Source organism: Pelodiscus sinensis, chromosome 4, assembly GCF_049634645.1.
Source record: "Pelodiscus sinensis isolate JC-2024 chromosome 4, ASM4963464v1, whole genome shotgun sequence".
Taxonomy (NCBI): Eukaryota; Metazoa; Chordata; order Testudines; family Trionychidae; genus Pelodiscus; species Pelodiscus sinensis.
In genome coordinates, this window is record NC_134714.1 from 90,354,139 (window position 1) to 90,376,140 (window position 22,002).

Here is a 22,002-nt window from a genome sequence, read left to right on the forward strand (position 1 = left end):
ATTTTAAAGGGCTGCAAGAGACACCACTACCCACTGCTGGCACCATGTGCACCCGGAGCCTGCTGGCTGCCCTCTGCCTCCTGCTGCTGCCTGACTCCGCCTCCTACTTTGGGTCAGCCCTGCCTGTGGGGGACTGGGCAGGTTTGCGGGGGGATGGTCCCAGTGCAGGAAGTGCAGTCTCCTCTCCAGGCAGGCCTATGGCAGCTGCTATAGCACTACGCATTCTTTTAACATTACCAGTATCAGTGGCTTCTGGTGAGTGCAGTTTCTCAAAACAGAAATGACTAAAAAATTATTTAAGGTCCACCATGTCTCAAAATCATTTGTCAGGACTCTCATTAATTTCAGTTGAAAGTACCATTGCAGAAAATTTAGATTTTACTCAATTATTAAAAGGCTACTCAAGTATAAAAGCTAGAAAAATTTAGTTCATATAAATTCTTTTAATTTATGAGAAACTGGGTGCACCGGAAGACACGTTTTTTCATTACAGTGTATAGTTGAACCCAACTTGTTTGTAATTGTGATTGTTAAAATTAAATGAGTACACTAGTAGGAAATTGTTTTATTTCACTAACTACAAATTTTCTGTTTTCATTTGTTTAAAATTTTAAACAGTAAAAAAAAAATTGCAAAGTGCAAACATATGCAAAAGCCAACAAAAAAGTGTTTGAGGGGGGCCAAAAATTTTTTGCTTGGGGAGGAAAAAAATCTAGAGCCAGCCCTGCTGTTGGTAGTGATACCATGGAAACCCTGCCCTTTCCATTCACACTACCACTCAGTAGTCAGGCCAGTCTTCCTCTCCCCTGCCTCTTGGGCATGGAGAAAAGGGAATCTGCTGCCCAGAGTTCAAGCTCCTTACCTTACCCACCAAAGAGTTCAAATCAGCTCCATTCCTTCTGCTGAGCAGGAATAAGGCACACCACAGCAGTCTCAGCTGTGGTGTCCCTTACATTAAGTGGTTAAATGTTTTCACTTGGGCCCTAGTTTACATTGGCCTGTTACACAAATGACTGCTTCATTCCAGAGTTTAGGGTTTTATAAATATTGGTATTCACTATCAAAGCAAAATGTTGCAAGAAATTGAAAGCACATCATCTCCGCTGAGGCCTTTCTCTCCTAGGACTGACAGTAACTAGCACTCTGCAGTCTGTAGCAAAAGACCAAGCATTTATAAGGATCAGCACTTTCACTTTGCCCCTATCAGGCCAGGGATGAATAACACTCCAGCTCTGCCTCAGACACTCCCCTCACAGCAACAGCAAATCAGGGGGAATTTCCTCTCTTCTAAGAGTCAATCTAAGCAGAATTCCCAGCCCTGCCACACACCTAAGACAAGCTCTGCTTTTATCAAGCTTTGGCACAGCCACAGAACTCCCTTCCTGTCTGAGGTAAGCAATGGGCCTTGCTGTTGCAGTGCCCTTTCACCAAGGAGAAACAAGTGGAAAAATGGAGCTCTGGGGAACTTATATTTTGGTGCCTTGGCCCACCATAGGAATGGTGTCTCCTCTGTTACACTGGCCCTGGGTATGTCCCAGATACACTACCCCTTTGGGCCCTAATTCCTGCATTGTGCTTCTGGAACCCCTCACTCTACAACATGGAGAAACTGGGATGAATGCTTGGAGCATCTGCTATTACTATTCCTCTGTCCCTGAACACTCCTCCTCTGCATATCATTAGGAGGCTGGGTGAGGGGAGTGAGGAGCAACATCAGAACTCATTGCATCCAGGTCCCTTCCCTGTAAGCTGTATAAATGGAGGCCAGGAGAGCAGCAGTCCTGGTGGGGAAAGGGACCTGGATGCAATGAACTCTGGTGCACTTTGTGTTGCTCCAATCCCCCCCCCCCCCACACACACACCCCTAGTGTAGCCAAAAAGGGGTGCAGGGAGGTTTGTGGAGCCATAACCATGCATCACCTACCTCTTCCACCATTTCTCCATTGGGAGGAAACAGGGAAAAATCTTGGCATACCCTATGTAGCACTTCCTTGACAGTTGGAACAGTTTCTGATTCTGTGCTGCTGCATGGTGTCCTCTTAACCATGGTGCTCCCTACACCCAGGGTAGAATTCTACGCCTCTATGGGCTTGTATGTGCTTGGAAATCTACTAAAACAGCTCTTCCAGAATAATTATTCTGGATAGAAGTGCCAGACAAGCCCTAAGGAGCCAAAGGTGGACTGTAAGGGAACTACATGTAAATGACAATTCCCTGTCCTAAACATGACATTTCCTTAGTTGAGTGATTAATGTGACAATAGTTGTGTCTGTGACCTCTGAAGGAGCTGAGAGAGGGCCTTAAGGGCTAGTGGGTTGGTTTGAATTAAGACTGTTAGTGTAGGTTACTTAGTTATGGGTCCATGCCACTGGACCTAGTGTCATGCTTGGCTATTATGCAGTGCTGTGGCATTTACAATTGTCGGTGATGCCGATGGCCATTGTGACGGGGCATCTCAGTCCCGCACTGTAGAACAGAATGTGGGCTGGGCCCAGCTGGCTGAGAGAGCCCCATACCCATAGCCCTACTGGGCATGCTCACAGGTGAGCCTGAGTATAAAAGGCTCTGAGGCAGCTCACTCAGGGCTAACCACCAGAGGGAAGGAGCTCTGGCCCGAGCTGCAGCAGCAACCGCAGCAGCAGCCATGGCCAGAGAGGGTGTCTGTGAGGACCCGACCAGCTGAGTGAAGCAGCACCCCGAGAATGGTAGGAAGTAGCCCAGGACGGAGGATTGTCTATGGGCACCTCGGCGTGGTGCGGTGAGATTCCCCGTTCAGCAAGCAGTGGACTGAGCCACTGCCAACAGTACCCTGGGCTGGGACTCAGGGTACGTCTAAACTAGCCCCCTAGATCGAACTAGGGAGGCTAATGAGGGCAACTGAAATTGCAAATCAAGCCTGGGATTTAAATATCCCGCGCTTGATTTGCATGTTCCCAGCTGGTTGCCATTTTAGAAATCGGAATCCCATTTCACTGCTGCGTGTAGACGCGGGCTGTTACTTCGGGCTAGTCAATTTCTACCCCTCAACAGCCATGTATTCTTTTTCAGTATGTGTGAAATTATGTGGGTGCTATCAAGGATTCTTTTGCTTGAGTCCAGCTGGGAGTTGAGGTGTGTCCTGTGCATATGTTTCATATACATTCATGTGATGTTTTTGGGTGACAGGGGAGGGATCCCTTTTTTGGAGGTGTAAGAGCTAGACAATTCTAATTTGGTCATATCTTGCCGTCGTCGTTCCCCCCCCCTCCCCTCCCCCCCCCCCCCCCCCCCCCCGCTCCCTTGCCCCTTTTGGTCAATGAAAGATCAGATCCTTAAGTTCTTTTTCCAGTATTTCGGTGTGCGGGTTTTTTTTTTTGTTTGGTTTTTTTTTTTTTTTTTTTTTTTTTTTAAGGGATGGTGGTGTTTTGGGTGATTACTTGCTTACGTGATCAGCAAAAAATGAATTGGTGGAAAGATGCATCCCAGATGAATAGGCTAAAGGAGCATGTGGAAACATGTTATGGTTCCTAAAAGGTGCTACTCCACCATAGCTAGCTGGAATGTGGATTATCCCGTCACTTACATTTATATGCATCGTAGTCTATGATGGTGTTGGCCTTGAGAAACACAGGTTTTGGGGGGGCTAATTTTTTATAGGCTGAGCATAGCAAGCAGAGAGTAAAGGAAACAGCTACCTATTACTGTGGTACCTTTCTACCACCAGATTTATAAAACCAAAATCTGAGGGAAAGGGAGAAAAGGAATCAAAATACCTGTTGGTATCTATATGCACAGAGACTCCCAGGCTGTGATAGGCATATCTGCCTCATGAGGAGATTTTTGCCTTGCCCTGAACATTGTGCACTAGCCACAGGTTGCTAAGTGACTTTTGTTCTAAATTATAGGATGCCTGGATCAGATAGAGATCAATGTCTCATGTTCTTTCCTTTAAGGACAATGCCCTTTTTCCACACTTGCAAGCTGAACAGGAATGTCCAACATTGATACTCTGACAGTGACTATCATAGTCAAACTATACAGAGTCAATGGCCCTGATTAGAAGACAGCATCCTGCAGAACCTTGAGCTTTAACAGGCCAGTGTGAAACTGAGAACTGCCACTAGGTGGGCTGGTTATGCTGGAGCTGAAAACGTGTCTTCCAGTCTGAGAAGACAGACACTCGCTAGCTCTGTTTGAGCAAGCACGCTAAATAGACATATCGATGTTGCCACAGAGACAATGGCTTGGGCTAGCTTGGACCCGTGGGTTCAGACAGGCCTGTTCTTGGACACCTACCCCATACTGCTGCCTGTGCTGCAATGAACATAGCAATAGCATGTTGCTATTTTTCTCATGTGCTTCAAGAGAACTACAGCATGTCTGTCTGGGCAGAGAGGTCCACTCCCATCTGTAGTACAGATGTACCCTACCATAGCCATTAGTGGTGAAAGTGAGTATTGCTTCTTCTGGATGTACTGTGGTTAAATAGCCCCCAGCCCCTGCTGCCCGGACTGTGCAGAATTCAGTATAAGGGATCTGGAGATGGATAGGTGAAGGTGTTGTCTTATGTATCAGCTTTACTTCAGTCTCTAATGATCCTTTCCCTGATCAAGGATACTTTATTTGGAATGGCTGCCAGAGGTAGGTTCGCTTTACCCCAAAGTAATGACCCAGGTTACAGGGGAGTGCACTAACAACAGCTGAGAGAGATTTCTCGGCTATTGATGGTTCATCAATCTTCATTAGGATTAGAAAGAGGTAAAATGCTAGTGATGGAGACCTATCCCAGGATTAAATCTCTTTGGGGAGGTAATTCCTGCTTTGTCTCTTACTTCTGTTTGACAACTATGCATGTGACACCCATTGTCAAGTCAATTTGTATTATTTACTGACAGCCGCTACAATTCTTCAATTTTTCTGCACTAGCCATTTGAATTACAGTACTGTTTATACAAGGGCATTTCTATGTCAATCTTTCCATTTTTGTACAGTGTTACTAGCTGCTTTATTTTCCAGTTTGTTCCCTATTATCCCAATATGTGCTGGGATTCAAGCTACTCCCACATATATTCTCAGCTGTACTAACCCTGTCATTAGAAATATCCTTTCATAGCCCTAGTCTACACTACCTCCACCATCAACTTCATCTACGTCATTTCAGCTACACAAATAGTGTAGCTAAAGTCAATGTACTTACGCAGCATCTTATGTGCGGTAAGGTCAGTGGAGGCTGCTCTCCCATGATGCCAGCTACTATTCTTGTTCTGATGGAGTACTGGTGTCAACAGGAGAGCAATCTGAGATGGATTCATCGTGTCTAAGCAGATGCAATAAATCAATGGCCAGTGGATTGATGGCTGGAGTGTTAATCCCCAGCATAATGAAGACAAACCCATAGATTAAATCACTTCTGCATACTGAAACACCCTTTTTATGGCTATATGGCCTCAGGTTGAATCAGCCATTGCTGGGCATCCCAGATAGTTGCTACTAGTTCAGATGCCATGACAGCTACTGAATTGGATATTCTTTTAGATGAACTAATTCTAGTTTTTGTAGACAAGGTCTATATGATCTTTCCAAAATAATTTGAAACCCCATGAATTTCCCAGGCGTCCCTCATAATGTTTTGTTAATTCTCTTTTCTGTCACCTCGCATGCTTCCTACAGGTTGTGGATATTCTAGCAAAAGATTGTGATCCCCATTCTAGTTGTATTTCACCATTAACCTCACTCAATCACATGACAGGTTGCTAACATACAAGTATTTTCTGCTTGCTGTAATTTTCATTTTTTTTCCTAATTCCCCTCCCTCCCCCATTCCAAATATTCAATTTATCACATCTGTCATAAATGAATACATCTTTTTTCACTAGCTGAATTGGATCATAATGACTTTGCCCACTTTTGGCACAAGTCAATTTACAATATTTAAAGCTGGATGTTTTCATAGCAAAAAATATCAATGGAAAATCAAACATTCATTCTCCTTTTGCCAGCCTCCTCTCTCTCTTTTGGATATTGCACTGGACCACACTGACTCTCTTTGGAATTAATTCAGATAAATGAGGATTCTAATCAGTAGTGGATTTGTGTGTGCGTGCGTGTGTGTGTGTGTGTGTGTGTGTGTGTGTGTTTGTAATAACTCAGAAAAGAGCATCTCATTTCAGACAAGCACATTGTGAGATGATCATTGGTCGGATATGTAGCCTTTCACTATATGGTATTTCTGAGAGGACTACAAACAAAATTAGATATAGGAATTATAGCTTAGTTAATGCTACAGAACAGATAAAAAGGACATTCTGAATTCTCCATATGTGGGTCTCGATAGGCAAACTCACATTTTGTATCCTGCACAATGAGAGCTTCTTAATGGAAATGAAAGACATATACTCCTTAGATATATTCAACAACTCCCCAGCCATTCATATTTATGTGCTTAACTATAGGTTTAGGCTTTTAGCATTTAGGTCTATGATTCTAGCCAATTTCAGACCAGATATTTCTCTACAACGACATGAAGCAATTTTCCCAAACTGCAGTCATGAATATTTATCAGGAAGCTCCTCCACTGAGTTACATGCTTGGTTAGTAGTGGATTTGACTAGATTAGATAGTCTCCTCAGCAGAAGTTGTTGGTTGTCTCTCTTAGGCACAACAACTATGGCATTTCATATGCTGCTGCTACATAATTGTCATCCACCCACCTATTTCATACGTGCGCATGCCCACACATTTTCTCTTACTCCATCTTTCTAGAGGTTACTCCAGCAGACGAGACATCATCCCTTCTGAATACATTGGGTTTGCTTTGCTATGTTTCTTTCTAGTTGGGAAGAAAACATGACAAATCTTGAGAGAAACACTACCTATGAGTAACTGATACTCAGCACATGTAGAACCAAAGACCAGTTTCCAGCATGTTTCATGCCTTGTCTTACAAAAAAATAGAAAAAAAAAAAGTGAGACTATCTTGTGAAAAATATCAGAGAGGGATGATTTTGGTAATGCTATTTTTTCTTCATTGACTCGTTTTTTTGTTAAACCACCATGAAAAACTCCGATATTAGCAAAAATGAAGGAGTATGTGAATTTTGACTAGTTTTACTATATTTTTTCTGTTATGAAACAGAAAAAATATAGTACAAATAAAGTATAAAATTCCTGTTAAACTGCAAACCTCTGCCAACCTCATTGTCACAACTAGTTCTGGCATAATAAATAGCATTTATAGAAATTACACTTACTGTGATAACTGATTTGTATTTTGTGGTTAAATTTAATAAGTGAGAAGATTCTTAATGTCATCTTTGGATGAAAGGTGCTAAAGAAATGAACAGAAAGATCATGAATTTATTGACAAGTATTAATTAAACCTTCTGAAACTGTTGAGAAGTAATGCATGTAGTACATACATTGAAGGACATACATTTTGCAGATGCCTAAACGGAATCACAGAGAAGTTAAGTGACTTTTCCAAGAATTACTATTAATCTTGGATTGGGCTGCACTCATAATAATATTTGTCACAAAGAAGGACAGAGAATTTTCTGTGTGAATGGCATGCTGTAATCATTACTATTCTCATTGTCTTCATCTTTAGAAACAAAAAATACTGCTGCTAAGTGTGCTGGCTCAGAGATGGATGCTAACATGCTGTTTTTACTTGCATATATGAACAACACTTAGACTAGAGAAAGGGAGACAAGATGAGAGGAGGGTAATACCTTTACTGGGCTCACTTCTGTTCATGGGAGGGAAAAGTTTTCAAGACACTCTGAGGTCTTTTTTTTTTTTTTTCTCCCGGCCCCAGCAACCTTCTTAGCAGATGTTTCATTCTCCATGTCCTGACCGCTCGTGCATACATTTGTTACCTTGGGTGTGTCATGATTATGAGGGTTAGCCAGCAGCCTGGGGATTAAGGGGTTAACTACACCCAGCCAGGTGGAGTGGCCAATAGGAATGTAGGTGGGACTTTCAAACTGGGACAAAGGAATTTGGGTTTTTTCTTTTCTCCTTTTGTCTCTAGGGGTGAGTCCTCTGCAGCTACAGGGAGGGACAAGCATGTCTCTCTCTCTCGCTCTCTCCAAGAAATAATTCTTCACTTTCTGTAAGTAGGGTAAAGTTTAGGTAGTTTCGTTAGGCTTTATTGTTTTAAGGGTTGGGTATGGGATCTGATATTTGGCACTGCTTAAGAGATGTTTGGCTTTTCTTTTTAATTAAGTTCTAGCCCATGGTGTAACTCCTCCATGAGTATATTTTGTTACCTTTCCATCTGATCCTTATGCTTGCAACAGGAATATTGTTGTAATAATAAAAGTTTTCTCTTTTCTTTTTATTAACCTGGCATTGGTTACTTGTGTGTCCTGATTTTTATAATAGGGGTGAGATTTCCCAAATGATCTTTCCCCTCATCTCGTTATTAGTATTTGGGTGGTGGCAGCGGAAGTTTTATTTCCAAAATCTAGGTTTTTAAGATTTTGGGGGAAGTTTTATACCAAAGCCTGGTAGATAAGGCTTTGGGGTACACTTGCTGGCCCCCACTTCTGCATTTATCATGCCAGAGTGGGGAAGGAGCCATGACAGGGTGTTTATCAAATTAGAGTAGATTAAAAGACCCTGCTTTCAATTACAAGCCTGAGAACTTGGTATACTGAGGTATATTTCAGATCATAACCCCCGTCCTGGATCTTCTGAAGCAGTCTTTTTAAGCGAGATACTAAGGTCCTAGAGAATCAATTTCTTGGAACATTAATCATCAAACAGCTTGAACTCCTATTCAGGTGAAGATATTTAACTTGTTGAGTATCAAGATTGAACTTTCTTTGCAATATATTGGCATTTTGTTTGATTTTTCAAGTCCATTTTTAAATCAGTTTCAGATGACTAATCATGATGCAATGCCAAGGAGTGGTATTTAAGCAGAAAGTGCAAACCTTGATCCTAGTGGAAAAAGTCATTTGTGAAATAGTTTTTGAATGCATTTTTCTTAATAGACTCATAGACTTTAAGGTCAGAAGGGACCATTATGATCATCTAGTCTTACCCCCTGCACAACACAGGCCACAGAATCTCACCCACCCACTCCTGGAATAATCCTCTCACCTATATCTCAGATATTGAAGTCCTCAAATGATGATTTGAAGACCCTAAAATGCAGAGAATCCTCCAGCAAGTGATCTGTGCCCCATGCTACAGAGGAAGGTGAAAAACCTCCAGGGTCTCAGCCAATAGATACACATTCCACTTTCACAAGTGACTGGTCAGCTAGTGTGGCTTTCTTTTAATTAAAGATAATTGTTTCTTTTTCACTTTTCTTTTTTGAGTGCAAAAGAGTTGATACCAGAATTGTCTCTCTTATAGCACAAAGTTAAAGATCAAGGAACAATCCTAAATAATACATGCAAGAGAAATTTTACACAAAAACATTCTCCATGGATTGAAATAGTTTTCCCATTTTGTGTATAATCTGATAGAAAGAATGACATCAGTCCCACCAAGAGCAGTTGGGTTGGTCTTAAAATCAATATCCAGGTTACACATTTCTTCACAAAAATTATAGTTAATGTTACACAGTTTCGATCTGCCTTTAATTTCTTGTTAAAATAGCAAGTGAATAATAGTATCTTTGTGCAAAAATCAAAGCCATCCCCTCATCCTGAGGAAACTACATGGTTGTCTACTCTTCATGAGCAATTCATATTAAAATTTTTATGAAATTCGTATTAAAAATTTATGCACTGAAAAATGTCTGCAGTATCCATCCAGCCTTAGCTTGAATTAATGTTCAGCTAGTTGGTCATCATCACCCTTAATGTCTGTCTAATCTTTTTAAAGACCAAAACCTTGTAAGTCTGAATTAATTTCAAGCAGTGAAAAAGTGTTTTGGTGGAAAGACACTGGTGAGCAACAATAACTAAGAAAAGAATAGGCTACTGGAACAGTAGAGTGTTAAGATTTCTATTTATCTTTATTTGAAGTTTATCTTACTTTGTTAACATTTACGAGTGCAAAGTATTCAGAAATCTGCAATCTTAATGACACTTGTGAAAATCTCATCTATTAAGTCAGTGCAAACAAACAAAAAAATGGGGTGAAATTCACCCCAGTTCAGAAAGCCAGCAAAAGAACAGGTGTACTACACAAGTCTTGTGCTGGTAGAGTGATCAGGTGTCCTCATAAATGGAGCTTTGCCTTCTATAGACGCCTACTACTCCCACCACAATTTTTCACGCTTGCTATTTGGTCACCCTATGTGCTGGCCCATCGCATCCGAGAGTATTTCACCCTTCATGATATTGTGGGTATAGCTAAACTGGGTCAGACTAATGGTTCATATCTAGTCTGGGACCCTTTCTTTGGAAGTGGTACAAGAAACTTCTTAATGTGCAGTTATGGAATGATCTGTTTATGTAACACATCTTTTCTTCTGCCCTGTCGTTTGCAGTTTGGCTACTCTATGAGTGTTTATAGCTTTTTCTTTAGTTCTCATATGAATATATGTTAAAAAAAAAATAACTGCAGATGATCTCATTATACACTTACCTAGGGTGAAATCTTGGCCTCATTGAAGTCCATGGGAGTTTGCCATTGACTTTAATATGGCCAGGATTTTACCCCAACCCTTTTTTTGAGCTCTTTACTTTAATATGATCGTGTAGCAATCAGTTCCAAAGGTTAATTATGCATGTTGTATTTTTTTAAATAACTTTATGCAAATTAATGCTATATTTTGACATCTTGATGAAAGCTCATTTGATGTTACATGAATTGAATTGTCCAACTGTGCTCAGTGGAAGTGATGTAATGTATCCACAGATAATGGGAATGGGGCAGAAGAGAAGGTAATATTATATACTGATCTAATTTTGTCTCATCTCCTAACAAAGGAAGAATTCCTCTCCCGCTTATAACTGTGCTCAAATGAGACGATAACTGGTAATGTACAATTGTTGTTTTTCAATCATCATGTTCAGAAGGGCCTAGAGACAAGTTTTAAAAGTAAAGAGTGTTTTTGGCTTTCCAGCTTCAGACTCCTTAATGGGGCTTGATTTTTCAAAGAAATGGGAACACTTTCAGAAAATCAGGCTCCTGTAAGGCATCTCTGGTTGGAAACCCAAAATCATTAGTTACTTAAAACTCTTGGCTATGAATATTGCCATCTTATGTTGTAAGTGGGGTTTTGGTCCTAAAAACACTAATTTAAATGAGATTAAGGAGAGAAAATGCTCTCCAACTTGTCAGTGAGTAGGTCAACTATGAATCCTGACCCAAACTTAGTTGTTGACAAAATGATAGTATTGGAACAGAAAGGGCACAAGGTATGGGATGTACCTGGGTTTTTAAGACTTAAGCACATACCAAAAAAAAAAAAAAGAAAAACCACCTTCACCCAGTGCCAAATAAGTGCTTCAGCAATTGTCAATATCTTTTCCTTTGTGGTTCAGCTTTACAATTACCCACTGAGTAAATCATAGGCGTTAGAGATGAAAAAGACCTATTAGATCATCTAATCCATCCCTGCAATCAGTTCAGAGCTATTCCATGCGGTATAATCTCCATTCCAATTTTAAATGTCTCTAGCCATGGGGCTCCCATAACTTCCTTGAAGAGATTATTCCACAAGTGTTAGGGATTTCCCCATAATTCCTGATATTCAGCCTAATTGTTCCTTTGCTTAATTCCATTGCATTGCTCCATGTTGTAAATCCTAATGATGATTTTCCTTTGGAGTCAATGGGATGATTTTCCTTTGGATTTAATGGGAGACGTTGTGTGCTTTTGATATTTAAATTACTTGTAAATGGTAATCATAGACCTTTAGTGGAACATAATTGAGTCCAGACTATGAATCTGAAATATAAATAAGTCACAGGCAGGTTTCCCCATACGCTGTGCACTTGTGCGGCTGCTCAGGAAGTATTCAGGTGCCGCACAGCTGATTAGCAGAGTGCCCTCGGCTGGGTTTTTCATTTCTAGCAGTGGTGCACGTTCACACGTCTCATGCACATAAAACCATTTATTCTGCAGCTGTATGGAAAAGATTAGAGGTAACTCTGGTCACAGGCCCTACTTCAACTCTGCTGGGATGTTGTGGATCTTATTACTAGCTTGGAACCAGATCATGGTAATATTTTGTTGTAAGTTCTCCACCCAGAAGTGTATGCAGTATGAGGCTTAAGGCTTCTAAATTGTCTGCTTGTTCCAAACTGAATTGCTAAAAGGAGCGCCAACTTGATGTTGCAGTGTTCTAATGCAAACATTCTGACTGCATGGTACCTGGTCACCACCATGTAGAACTGAGCCCATGGGATCGTCAGTATTTGCCCTCTGATCTTGCTATAAATGTTGGAGCTTTGAGAAAGAAGACTCAGCTGAGGCAACCAAGGTAGAAATGGAAGCTCTTGCTCATGCACAGGAATGCAGTTAGATTATTTGTGAGAGTAGGGATAGGGTTAGGAAAAAGGATTGCAGGACAGGCCTCATGCACTTTAAATCTTAGTAACACAATATAAATGTATCAGTTTTAAATTCAAGTGCTGACATTGGTCTCGTTCAATCTCTGGGCCTGCTATTCTCCTGACCTTCATAAATTCCTTTGTCCCGAGCAAGGGGGGATGAGGATTTTGCTGGGCCCAGGGCAGCACAATTTTGCTGGCCCCCCCCTTTGACATGGCGCATGCGCTGTGGTGCCACGGCACATGCGCAGGGCTTCTTGAAGCGTGGGGCCGGGAGCAGCTTCCCTGCTCGCCCTTCCCTATATCCACCACTGGTCCCAAGGCACAATTTATGGCTGACATGACCAACCACAGAAATCTACTTTTTATTTGGCATTATTGCATTTATTATATATACATATTTAAAATCTGTACACATAAAATACAAAATAAAAGTGTTTCTTTATAAGTTACATAGTTAAACAGCTACTTTTTTAGCTTAAAAACCATTAAAAACAAAAGAGAAATCTTATCAGTCCATCTTTATACTCATTCACAATAACCTTGGTATAAAATATCCATACAGCGTAAGTGTACAAAATAGTGTACAGTTCAAAAAGCTGTGCAAAGACAGCAAAGTTCAGTCAAAAATCAAAGAGGCATATCCATTTTCCTCTCTCCACATTAAACCTATTGTAGAAGCAATGTAGAAATTGATAAAACTAAAAATGGTTTAGCGAGTGCTTCATAGATAGTATCTCTGCACCAATTTAAATATAAGCACATAGGCCCCAGTTTTGAAACCCTTGTTCACGCCAGCAGTCCTTATGTGGGCCAGGTTCTCCCAGTTAAGTAAGAATGTACTTCAGATGTATCCCACTGACACATATGGAGTATTGGACCACTGGGTGTGCTTAAGAGGAGCTGTGTGTGGCCCATGAACAGTTCCACATGTGTAAGGACCACTCATGTAAATAAGGGTACCAAGATCAGGCCATACAGCTTCCATAATTTCCATACCTTAATACTTGGGAATTCTCTTGAAATCTAATTAAAAGGATTATGGCATTTACCATGATTTTGTCTAGAAACCAGTCTCCATTCCATTTCTTTACTTGCTGTATACCAAGAATGCCTTCCAAAGTTCAAATTATCTTCTCTGGGGCATTGGATTGCATGGGGGAAATGGAGCTATTGTACAAGTTTGGTTGCTAACCATAGATACAAAGGGGAAGGCTAATTAATGGATGGCATGTATACAAGGCTTCAGAAGCAGAGCAAACAGACAAGGAAAGGAATGTAAGTGTAGCTAGACCTGGCTATGCCATAAATAACCTGTGTATGAGAGTCATGGAGATATTCAGAAGGGACACCACCTCTTCAATTTGATAGCACTTCTATATGTTCTAGTCATTGATTTGCATCTTTGCAAAGTCCCCTGTTGTGGTGGGGGTGGGCAGGAGACCTAAGAGACTGTAATCTCCTCCTCTTCCCCCTCATCATCCTCTTCCTCTGAGTCTGAGAAGTCTGAGGGTTTGCTGGGGCTGCTGGAGTGGGACGGAGAGGGGGGCATCTGAGAGTCCAGTCTGTCCCTCAAGTGCAGATGCTCTGGGGACTGGTGGAAGGTCAAGGTGTGCCGGGGGCTGGCTGGGCAGAGAGGAGACGCTGCTTCTTCCTCCTCCTCCTCCCCTGAGCACTTCTTGCCCACGTCGCTGAGGTCGGGATGAGGGTTGAACTTGGTGGGTAAGGTTTGTTCCCTGCAGCCCCCGGAGGAGAGGAGCTCTCGCTCTTTGGAGTTCCTCCACTTCATCCTTCGGTTCTGGAACCAGATCTTCACCTGCACGGGAGGGTTCACAGAGCCATGGCCCCGTTACACGGACTGTAGCGCCGGGAGACTCTTAGCCCCTTGGCTGCTGCTATCGCCCCCCCGGGGCGCAGTGGGCACTACCAGGCTATGGATTCTTGCGGGCAACCCTGCTCGGCTTGCTGCCCTAGCGATGCCTCGGCTTGCGCTCCCCGCTCTGGACTTGCCTGGAGTGCTACCTCCTCCAGCCGGACCAGCCGGGCCCTCCCTGCTTCCCACGCCCGCCGCCGGGACTCGATCCGCGCCCCTGCGCAGCGCCGAGCGCTCCCAGCCCGCCCTGCTGAGGTCTGCGGGCTCGGAGAGAGTCCAGCTGGCCCAGGAGGAAGCGACCCCCTCCCCACTCCGCGCACACACTGGGGGGGGGGGTCAGATTTGTTACTTACCTGCGAGTCTTTGAGCCCCAGTTTGGCCGCCAGCTTTTTCCTGTCTGGCTTGCTGATGTACTTCTGCTTCTGGAACATTTTCTCCAGAGCTTTGCGCTGCACGTCCGAGAAGACCGCTCTGCGAAGCATCCCTCGGCGGGGCTTCCCTCGAGCAGCCAGGGGCCAGGAGAAAGTGCCAGGGATGGGCACCACGGAGGAGGACGCTGTGGAAAGAAACAGGAGCAGAGAGTAAGCGGAGCTAGCCAAGGAACTGCAAGCAGGCCAGGCTCTCTTCCCCCCCCCCCCCCCCTTCTCATTTCTCCGCTTCTCTCCCCCTTCTTCCCTTGAACTCCTTTGCTCTTTCCACCGCCTCTGCTTTCTCTTTTTCATCCTTTTCGGTCTCTTTCACGCTCCCCCTATCCCGCCCCTTCCCCCCCGTTTTACGCTGTGCACACATCCCCCTGAATGGACCAGCACCTATAAACCTGAAGCAATGAAAGGGACTTTACGCTTAAATAACTGTCCCTTTCAACAAGTGATAACTAGGATTAGATACATCAACTGAAACGTGTAAAATGTATCCATAGTGGGCTGTTTTGTTATGTGTTTCAAAGGTCTGCAGCTTGAAAAGGCAAAGCGAGGCGTGCCGACTAAGATAGAGGTATAATAAAAAAGCTTTTCTCTGTCTCTCGGTGCAAAGTATTTGATTTTTCAGAAGCTTTTATCATTTCAGGCACTTTATTATTCTTGAGATGAAAATGAGGGACTTCACGGATTTGAACAAAAAAGTCCTCTTTAGATGCAGTTTTGATCAATCCGTATTCATCTTTTTTTATATTAATCTTCCTCTCCCCCTCCCTTACAAAACTTGAAGAATTCAATCCGAAAACATGAAAAGTAACAGCTAATTAGCACATTGACTGGTTCCCAATGGTATTGGTATGATAAAAAGGGCACAGTTTCGCCTTAAAAAAATCCCAAAGAGAGACAGAGATTCTAATGAAGCGTGAATGGTAATTGTGTAGTAATGAACTAACAGAAAAAGACTGAGGACAAGCAGCTAAAGCCATATATTATTGGAACAAAAGAGATTTACACTTTCAAACTAAACACAACTGCATGCCAAGCTCCTTGGGAGAATACTGATGACACAGTCTTCTCTTTCCCCAAATCATTTTCATTAAATGGACATGAAAAGCTATTTATAAAGCTCAAGTTGTTTTTGTTAGGCCATTCACATGCTGGAGAAAAGAAGCAAATTCCATTATCAGGAGCATGAATGGAAGAGCTTGGATTATTTTCTTCCTCTTTTAAAAAAATATTAATAGCTTGTTTGTCTAATTAATTTTTTAAAAAATTGTTGCCCTCCACATCCTAACACTTTTCAGTTATAAGACTGAGATTTCAATAGCCTGAGCCTTTTTTGTTTTTAGCTTTCTTAATCAGTGTAAAGTTGATTACATTTTAATATCCATTCTTGGCTAATATCTATAGATAAATATGCGAGATCGGAGCCTTAAGAACGAAATGATTAATATACGCTCTGGTTGTAAGGCGATAAGATTTGCATTTTAATGTAACAGTTACAGGGAGAAGGGGGTAGGTAATATTTAGTAAGTATGACACTGAAGATATAAGCTAGGCAATGGAAAAGTGAATGAATGGATTTTCGTCGTAGTTTTGATTTGTTCTGCTTACCGGCACAGATCGTACAGTATTTGTAAAGTTTCTAATGGACAGGAATTTGGGGGTATGTGCCTTTTTTTTCCACACTGAATATCCCAAACAAGGGAACGCTCCATGTGGTCTTGTGAAAATACTGAAACACTGAATGACCCTTAATGGGAAATTAGCCCATGGCTGGTAAATGTCTATCAGCAGCATGGTAAAGTCAGCGCTAGGTCTGTGTGTGGCTGCCCATAGGGAGCTGACCAAATTGGTCATGGTGCTGAAACTTTTGTTGGGGATCACCGGCAGAGAGCACTGACTCTGTGGGAAAACCGCAGCCATGAAGAGGATGCCAACAGCTTCTCTGTGAGAAGGGAACCGCCTCAAATTTGGACCATGACAATTCCGGCTAATTTGTAGATCAGGGGAGAATTGGTACGAAATGTCAAGCAGTCACCGCTTGTGCTAAATAGGGCATCAAATTGGCGCGACTGATTCTTGAATGTTGTTCTCAGCCCAACCTCTGAACTAGAGCATAACCCCCAAGGGTGGACGGAGAAATATTACTGGGATATGCCTGGAAGAAGTAAGGGGAGGAGGTGGGGATGGAGGAGAGCGATCGGATAGGCGTCAGGAGGGGGCAGGAGGCGGAGCTTTAAGACCTACCTGGGAAATAAGATGATCTGATAAATGGCTGGAAGGATCCTTCAAAGTATGGGAAGGAGAATGTCTTTGGAGGGACGCTCGGAAGCAACGCAGGGGAGGTCTCTGGCAAAACATAAAAACACGAACAAATGAAAAAAAGGGTATTTACCGTTCCTCCGACTCCACCAGCCCCAGGAAGAGAGCAGTGGAGATGATAAAGTAGCCGCGCAATACAACATTTCGTCCCTAAAGCAGATGCCGGCGGATCAAATGAATCTGCCTGGTTTTACTTTATTTTTGTTTAATAATCCGGGGCCTGGAGGGTCTTGTTTTGAATGGATACTCACGCGGCAGAGAGAGGGTCCCGAGGCATCGTTTATCAGACTCTACAACCCACCCAACCAATCACTCCCCTCTCCAAAAATGGAGAGGTACCCTCATCATTTGTGCCAGCATTCAGGAGGCAATGCGGCGGGACGCCTCCCGTTTCTCGTCAATGAATGCTCGGCAGAAGGTCTCTGCTTCTCGATTCCAGGACGCTCCCTCCTTTCATCCCTCCCTCCCCCTCCGTCAAACACCCAGCTGACGATTTCTCCAGCAATGGCAATGATTTATAGGGAGAAATCACACCCCCCCAACGTACATAATCATTTTCCGACTGGAATACAGTGCGCAGGAGAGAGCTCCGGCCAGTCCCCTTGACACACTCAACGCAGGAGTTGGGCGCTTACCTGCTCTAGTGGTGGACGAGAGGATGGCGTTGACCCCAAACTTCAGGAAAGTGGAGTCGTTACTGGAGGAGACTGAGGTCTGCGGGGAACAGACCCTCCTGGCGCTAGAGGTGTTGCCGTTGACGAGCTCTGAGGTCACCGTGTCTGTCCTGGTGGTGCTGGCCCCGGAGGTTGGAGGGGACATGCTAGGCGGAGGGCCGCTCCTAGGCAGGTAGCTGGCAGGCCTGCTGATCCTGATCAAATCTTCCACCAAGAAGCTGGAATGGCTCGAAAAGGCTGACTGCAGAGACTGAGGCAAAGTTAAAGTAGGAGTTGGCCGCAGGAGACTCGGGTACACCGCCGGAGGAGCTATGAGACTTGGGAACATCATGGCAGAGGCTGAGCAAATACTAGCCCGGGCCCAAGGAACTGGTTTGGGTGTGTTTTTAAAATCTGATTTGCAAACCTCTTTAGTAAAGATCCAGCTAGTAAGTCTGGCAGGGTTCTCTCTGCCCTTCCTCCTGCATGATGGGTTTTATAGTGGTCAGCCCCGTTAAAGCTCTTTCAGAAGTGACAGCTCGAACAAAGGGGTTCAACAAAGTTCTCCACTTGAGCTTCATTCATCGAGAGTTCTGGGCTTCCTGATTGGTCCAGGGGTGCAATTTATGATTGGATTAGACTTCATAAACAAGCAGTGCACAATGGCCCTGCAACAAAGAACGTGTAGTCATCAATTTTGCATATTGACCGCCTCTTTGGAATACATTTCTCCAAAGGCTCCCAGCAGGGTTTTGTTCAGAAGCAACACACACAGGCTAATTAAATGCCTATTTAAAAGTTTCAAATGACATCTTGCCTCATAGAAAAAGAATTATTTAAAGAAAGCACTAAATTTATTTGCTGCTCCCCTGCCGAGGTTAGGAAATAAATCAATAAATATTCATGCAAACTTAACTTCAGGCTGTCAAAAAAAATCTCCATTTTTGAATAATGGAAGATACAAATTAGTAAACATAAAATTAAACTCTGCTGACGAAAAGATCCTGATATCGGATCTGATTGTCTTCTGACTGCGCTATTGGTATGCAGTGAAATTTGCAAAGTATACTGTACATAAAGGACAAGCTTTTCTTACCACAAAATCAATCCCACAGACATTTTGAAAGAATATAAACTGATCTGAACGGTTGCATTTGTTTTTTTTAAAACTCTGAGGGTGATTGGCTGGTAAATAAGTAATTGTATGTGTTCAAACAGGTTGGCAAATAAACGTCACTGTAATAGTTATTTTAGTTCACAAGGCACTATGAGGAAATATGAAAATCAAAAAATTGGAAAGACCTATAAAACTCTTTAGTAACACAACAAACAGCTGAGGTTTTAAATCCTCTGGTAGGGTTTATCTAATCTATTTTAATAACAGTAGAAATAAACATTATTTGAAAGTAAAGTCGAGTAAAAAATCTAAAGTATTGATCCATATTGCTATATAAATATTCTTTGAGTGAATTCCATTTTTTGACAACTGCATTTTAGCTTGTATCTTCCTCACCTCCCTCCCCAGTCACATTCAATGGCTTTTTATAACTGTCTGAAAGTATTCTTGTGTCTCTCAAACAGAAAGACCACCATTTTCGCTCAGAACAAAATAATATTTGAAAGGAAATAGTTTAAACGTGATTTTCTGTCAGTCTCTTAATTGCAAATATGGAAATACATGAAATCATAGCTAAGTTTCTTTGGGGTAGGTTGATGAAAGAGTCTATTGAAAGTTGTTTTACCTGATTTCTCTGTTAAAGAATATAACAGATGTGTTAAATGTTTTAAAGTACCCTATTCAGGTCTTTGCTGTTGCTGAACCTTTGCAAGCAGAAGTGTGCAGCCTCAGCCATGCAGCCTTTATCCTATTAACCATGAACTAACTGTCACCTTCAGCTGTTTTCTCTTTTTACTTTTTAACACAAAGCTTTCTCAAAAATCTTATTAACCAGCTTTATTTCTCTCGATGGTTTTTGTCCGTGTGTTTTGTGTTGATTATCTCCATGTCGATGCTTTAACCATTCAATAAAAGTGCATCTGCGATTTATATCACATTAGGGAAGAAAGAAAGTCTGTTAAACCTCTCCCTTGATTCAAATCAAACAGTTATTTATTAGACGGGACGGAATTAGCCATCGAAATGATGTGATGCTGACAAGTTTTCCCCAATGCTATTCCAAGGCGCCAACAACCTATTGTAAGAAGAGTGTGTGGGGATTCGGAAGATCTTCTGTATTAGTTTTGACAACTTTTTAAAAAAATAGCGTTGCCGTTTTGCAGAAGGAAGAAAGAAAACCCCAGCAAGATAAGATCAAATGAAGTCCAGTTTCGAAACACCTGCACTTGGACGCTGGCATAGTTTACGCCCTACTCCAAGTCACAGTGGGGAGGCTTAGTCTGTCGGGACCGCATCCTGCTCTGTTTTTTGCATTTACCTCTTTTTAGTGCCACACGCTTTTCCCCTCCGGGCACGGCGAGCCCATGCCGTATGCATGACTGCTCTCAAGGTGTTACTTTCAGGCAAGTGGAACAGTAGCGAATAAAACAAACAGACCTTTGCAAAAAAAAAATCCCCCCCCCCCCTCACTTCCAATACTCTGCATTTCCCAGAAGAATTTCAGTGTCTAGAAGAGCAGCCCAGGCGGATCTGAGAACACATAGTTTTTACAGTCATTATGTTCCATTGAGATGATTTACTCCTTTCTTTACATATACATTGGGGACATTCTGCCTCACTATAGACCAACTGCTGCTAATTTCTCTGGTTTTTAAAGAAGGGGCTGACATTTTCTGGAAGGTTGGGTCAAGCGCATGCTGAGGCACACGTGGACGCAGTTCCTTGGGAGATGTCTTAGCACACTCTTAAAGAATTCCTTAAGCACCAAGGCAAAAGGGACTAGACATCTATTGAAAGGCAAGATAGACCAAAAGAAACCAAGAAATCGGACGAAAGGATCTTATTTTAAGTGATCTCCTTTGGAAGTTTCTTTTCAAAGTCGGTGATCATTTAAGAGAAGGGAATTCTAATGGCTGGAGATAAAACCTGTGACTAATGCCGTTTGACCTATGCTCATGTGGTTTTGTGCTTCCTGCCATTCATTTTAATGTCGTTATCTTCAAATTTATTTCTTAAAAGTCACTCACGTTCTTTGTCGCCCCCTCTTAGTTTAAAAAATGGAAGGGGGGGGGGGGGGGGACTTTGAAGTCTGCGTGTGTCCGTCCCCGTCTGGTAATCCGCATGGAAATGTCCGGGAGAGCCAGAACTTTGCTGTTTGCTTTACTTCATATCTAGAATTTTGTTTGTGTCAATTAGATCATTTCCTCCCGTGTAGTATCATTTTGTTCACTGTCACTCCGTGCCAGTCATATTTACAAGGTCTCAATCCTAGTGGCACAATAGGCAGGAACTAACTTTTAAAGGCAGGGACCAGGGAGTGGGAGCAACAGAGCATCATGATCGTGTGGTTTGTTTTTGTAGGTCCGCGTAAAAAGAGAGCTGCGGAAGGGTTTTGCTGAAAGCTCTGCAACGTTTTAGTCAACTGCCTGCCAAGAGATTTGCCCAGCTTGCAAATCATAATCACGAATCCATTTCAGAGCAGTTCTCATACTTTTATTCATGAAAATGGAGATCTCAACAGCATTTCCGAGGTTGTGTGTCTCGTACACTTCTTTACTGTCTTTCCTACCCGCCTTGGGCTTGTAGATCAATTGCAAAACAATAAAAGAATGAAACATTCTAATTTTATTGTAATGAACCAGGAAAAAAAACCCAGTCACTTTAACTTAATATACAGTGGAATACACATGGGGTATCTTTAAACCCCTCTCCAAGTTCAATGAACTCTTTTACACGTGCAGCGATCAAAGGAGATAGGTTTGTTAGCCATCGGGTTGCTCTATGGCTATTTATTGGTTTTGATTTGCTAAACATTTTTTTTACACGCACGTAAACTCCTGAAACTCTTTGTAACGCTCTCAAATGCAGCTGAGAGACCAGGTAGTGCGCTGGCTGGAGCTCCCCTGCTGCTGCTGCTGCAGAGCGCGGAAGGCTCTGTATACTATGGACACTATTGACTTGTTCTGAAAAACTATAGAGGAGAGAGATCCGCGGCTTTTATTTTTTCCTGGGGGGAGGGCAAGAGGGGGTGCGCGATCTCTCGAGTTAATGCGTTTCCAAGCTCTTTAATGATGCTTATCCACCTCGTTGAGAGCTTAAATGGAGGCTGTTGGGGCGAAGCTGCATTAAGACACCTAAGGCGTTCACCTTTAGAATTCAACACAAGGAACAGTAACTG

At 42.6% G+C, this 22,002-nt stretch overlaps 1 protein-coding gene and 1 long non-coding RNA gene across 2 annotated transcripts; one reads left to right on the forward strand and one right to left on the reverse strand.

Annotated features, from left to right (window-relative positions):
* The first annotated feature begins 1,273 nt into the window (after positions 1-1,273).
* LOC142829174 (uncharacterized) lies at positions 1,274-21,498 on the forward strand. Its single transcript, XR_012903562.1, has 3 exons — positions 1,274-1,391; positions 14,754-14,894; positions 21,186-21,498. It is a non-coding gene; the product is annotated as an uncharacterized LOC142829174 (long non-coding RNA).
* On the reverse strand, positions 12,812-18,456 carry DBX1 (developing brain homeobox 1). Its single transcript, XM_006111487.4, has 4 exons — positions 17,690-18,456; positions 16,980-17,081; positions 14,667-14,869; positions 12,812-14,256 (listed from the first exon to the last, which is right to left on the reverse strand). Exons 1-4 carry the CDS (start codon positions 18,057-18,059, stop codon positions 13,885-13,887), a joined length of 1,047 nt encoding a protein of 348 aa, XP_006111549.2. The 5' UTR covers positions 18,060-18,456; the 3' UTR covers positions 12,812-13,884.
* Positions 21,499-22,002: the final 504 nt, after the last annotated feature.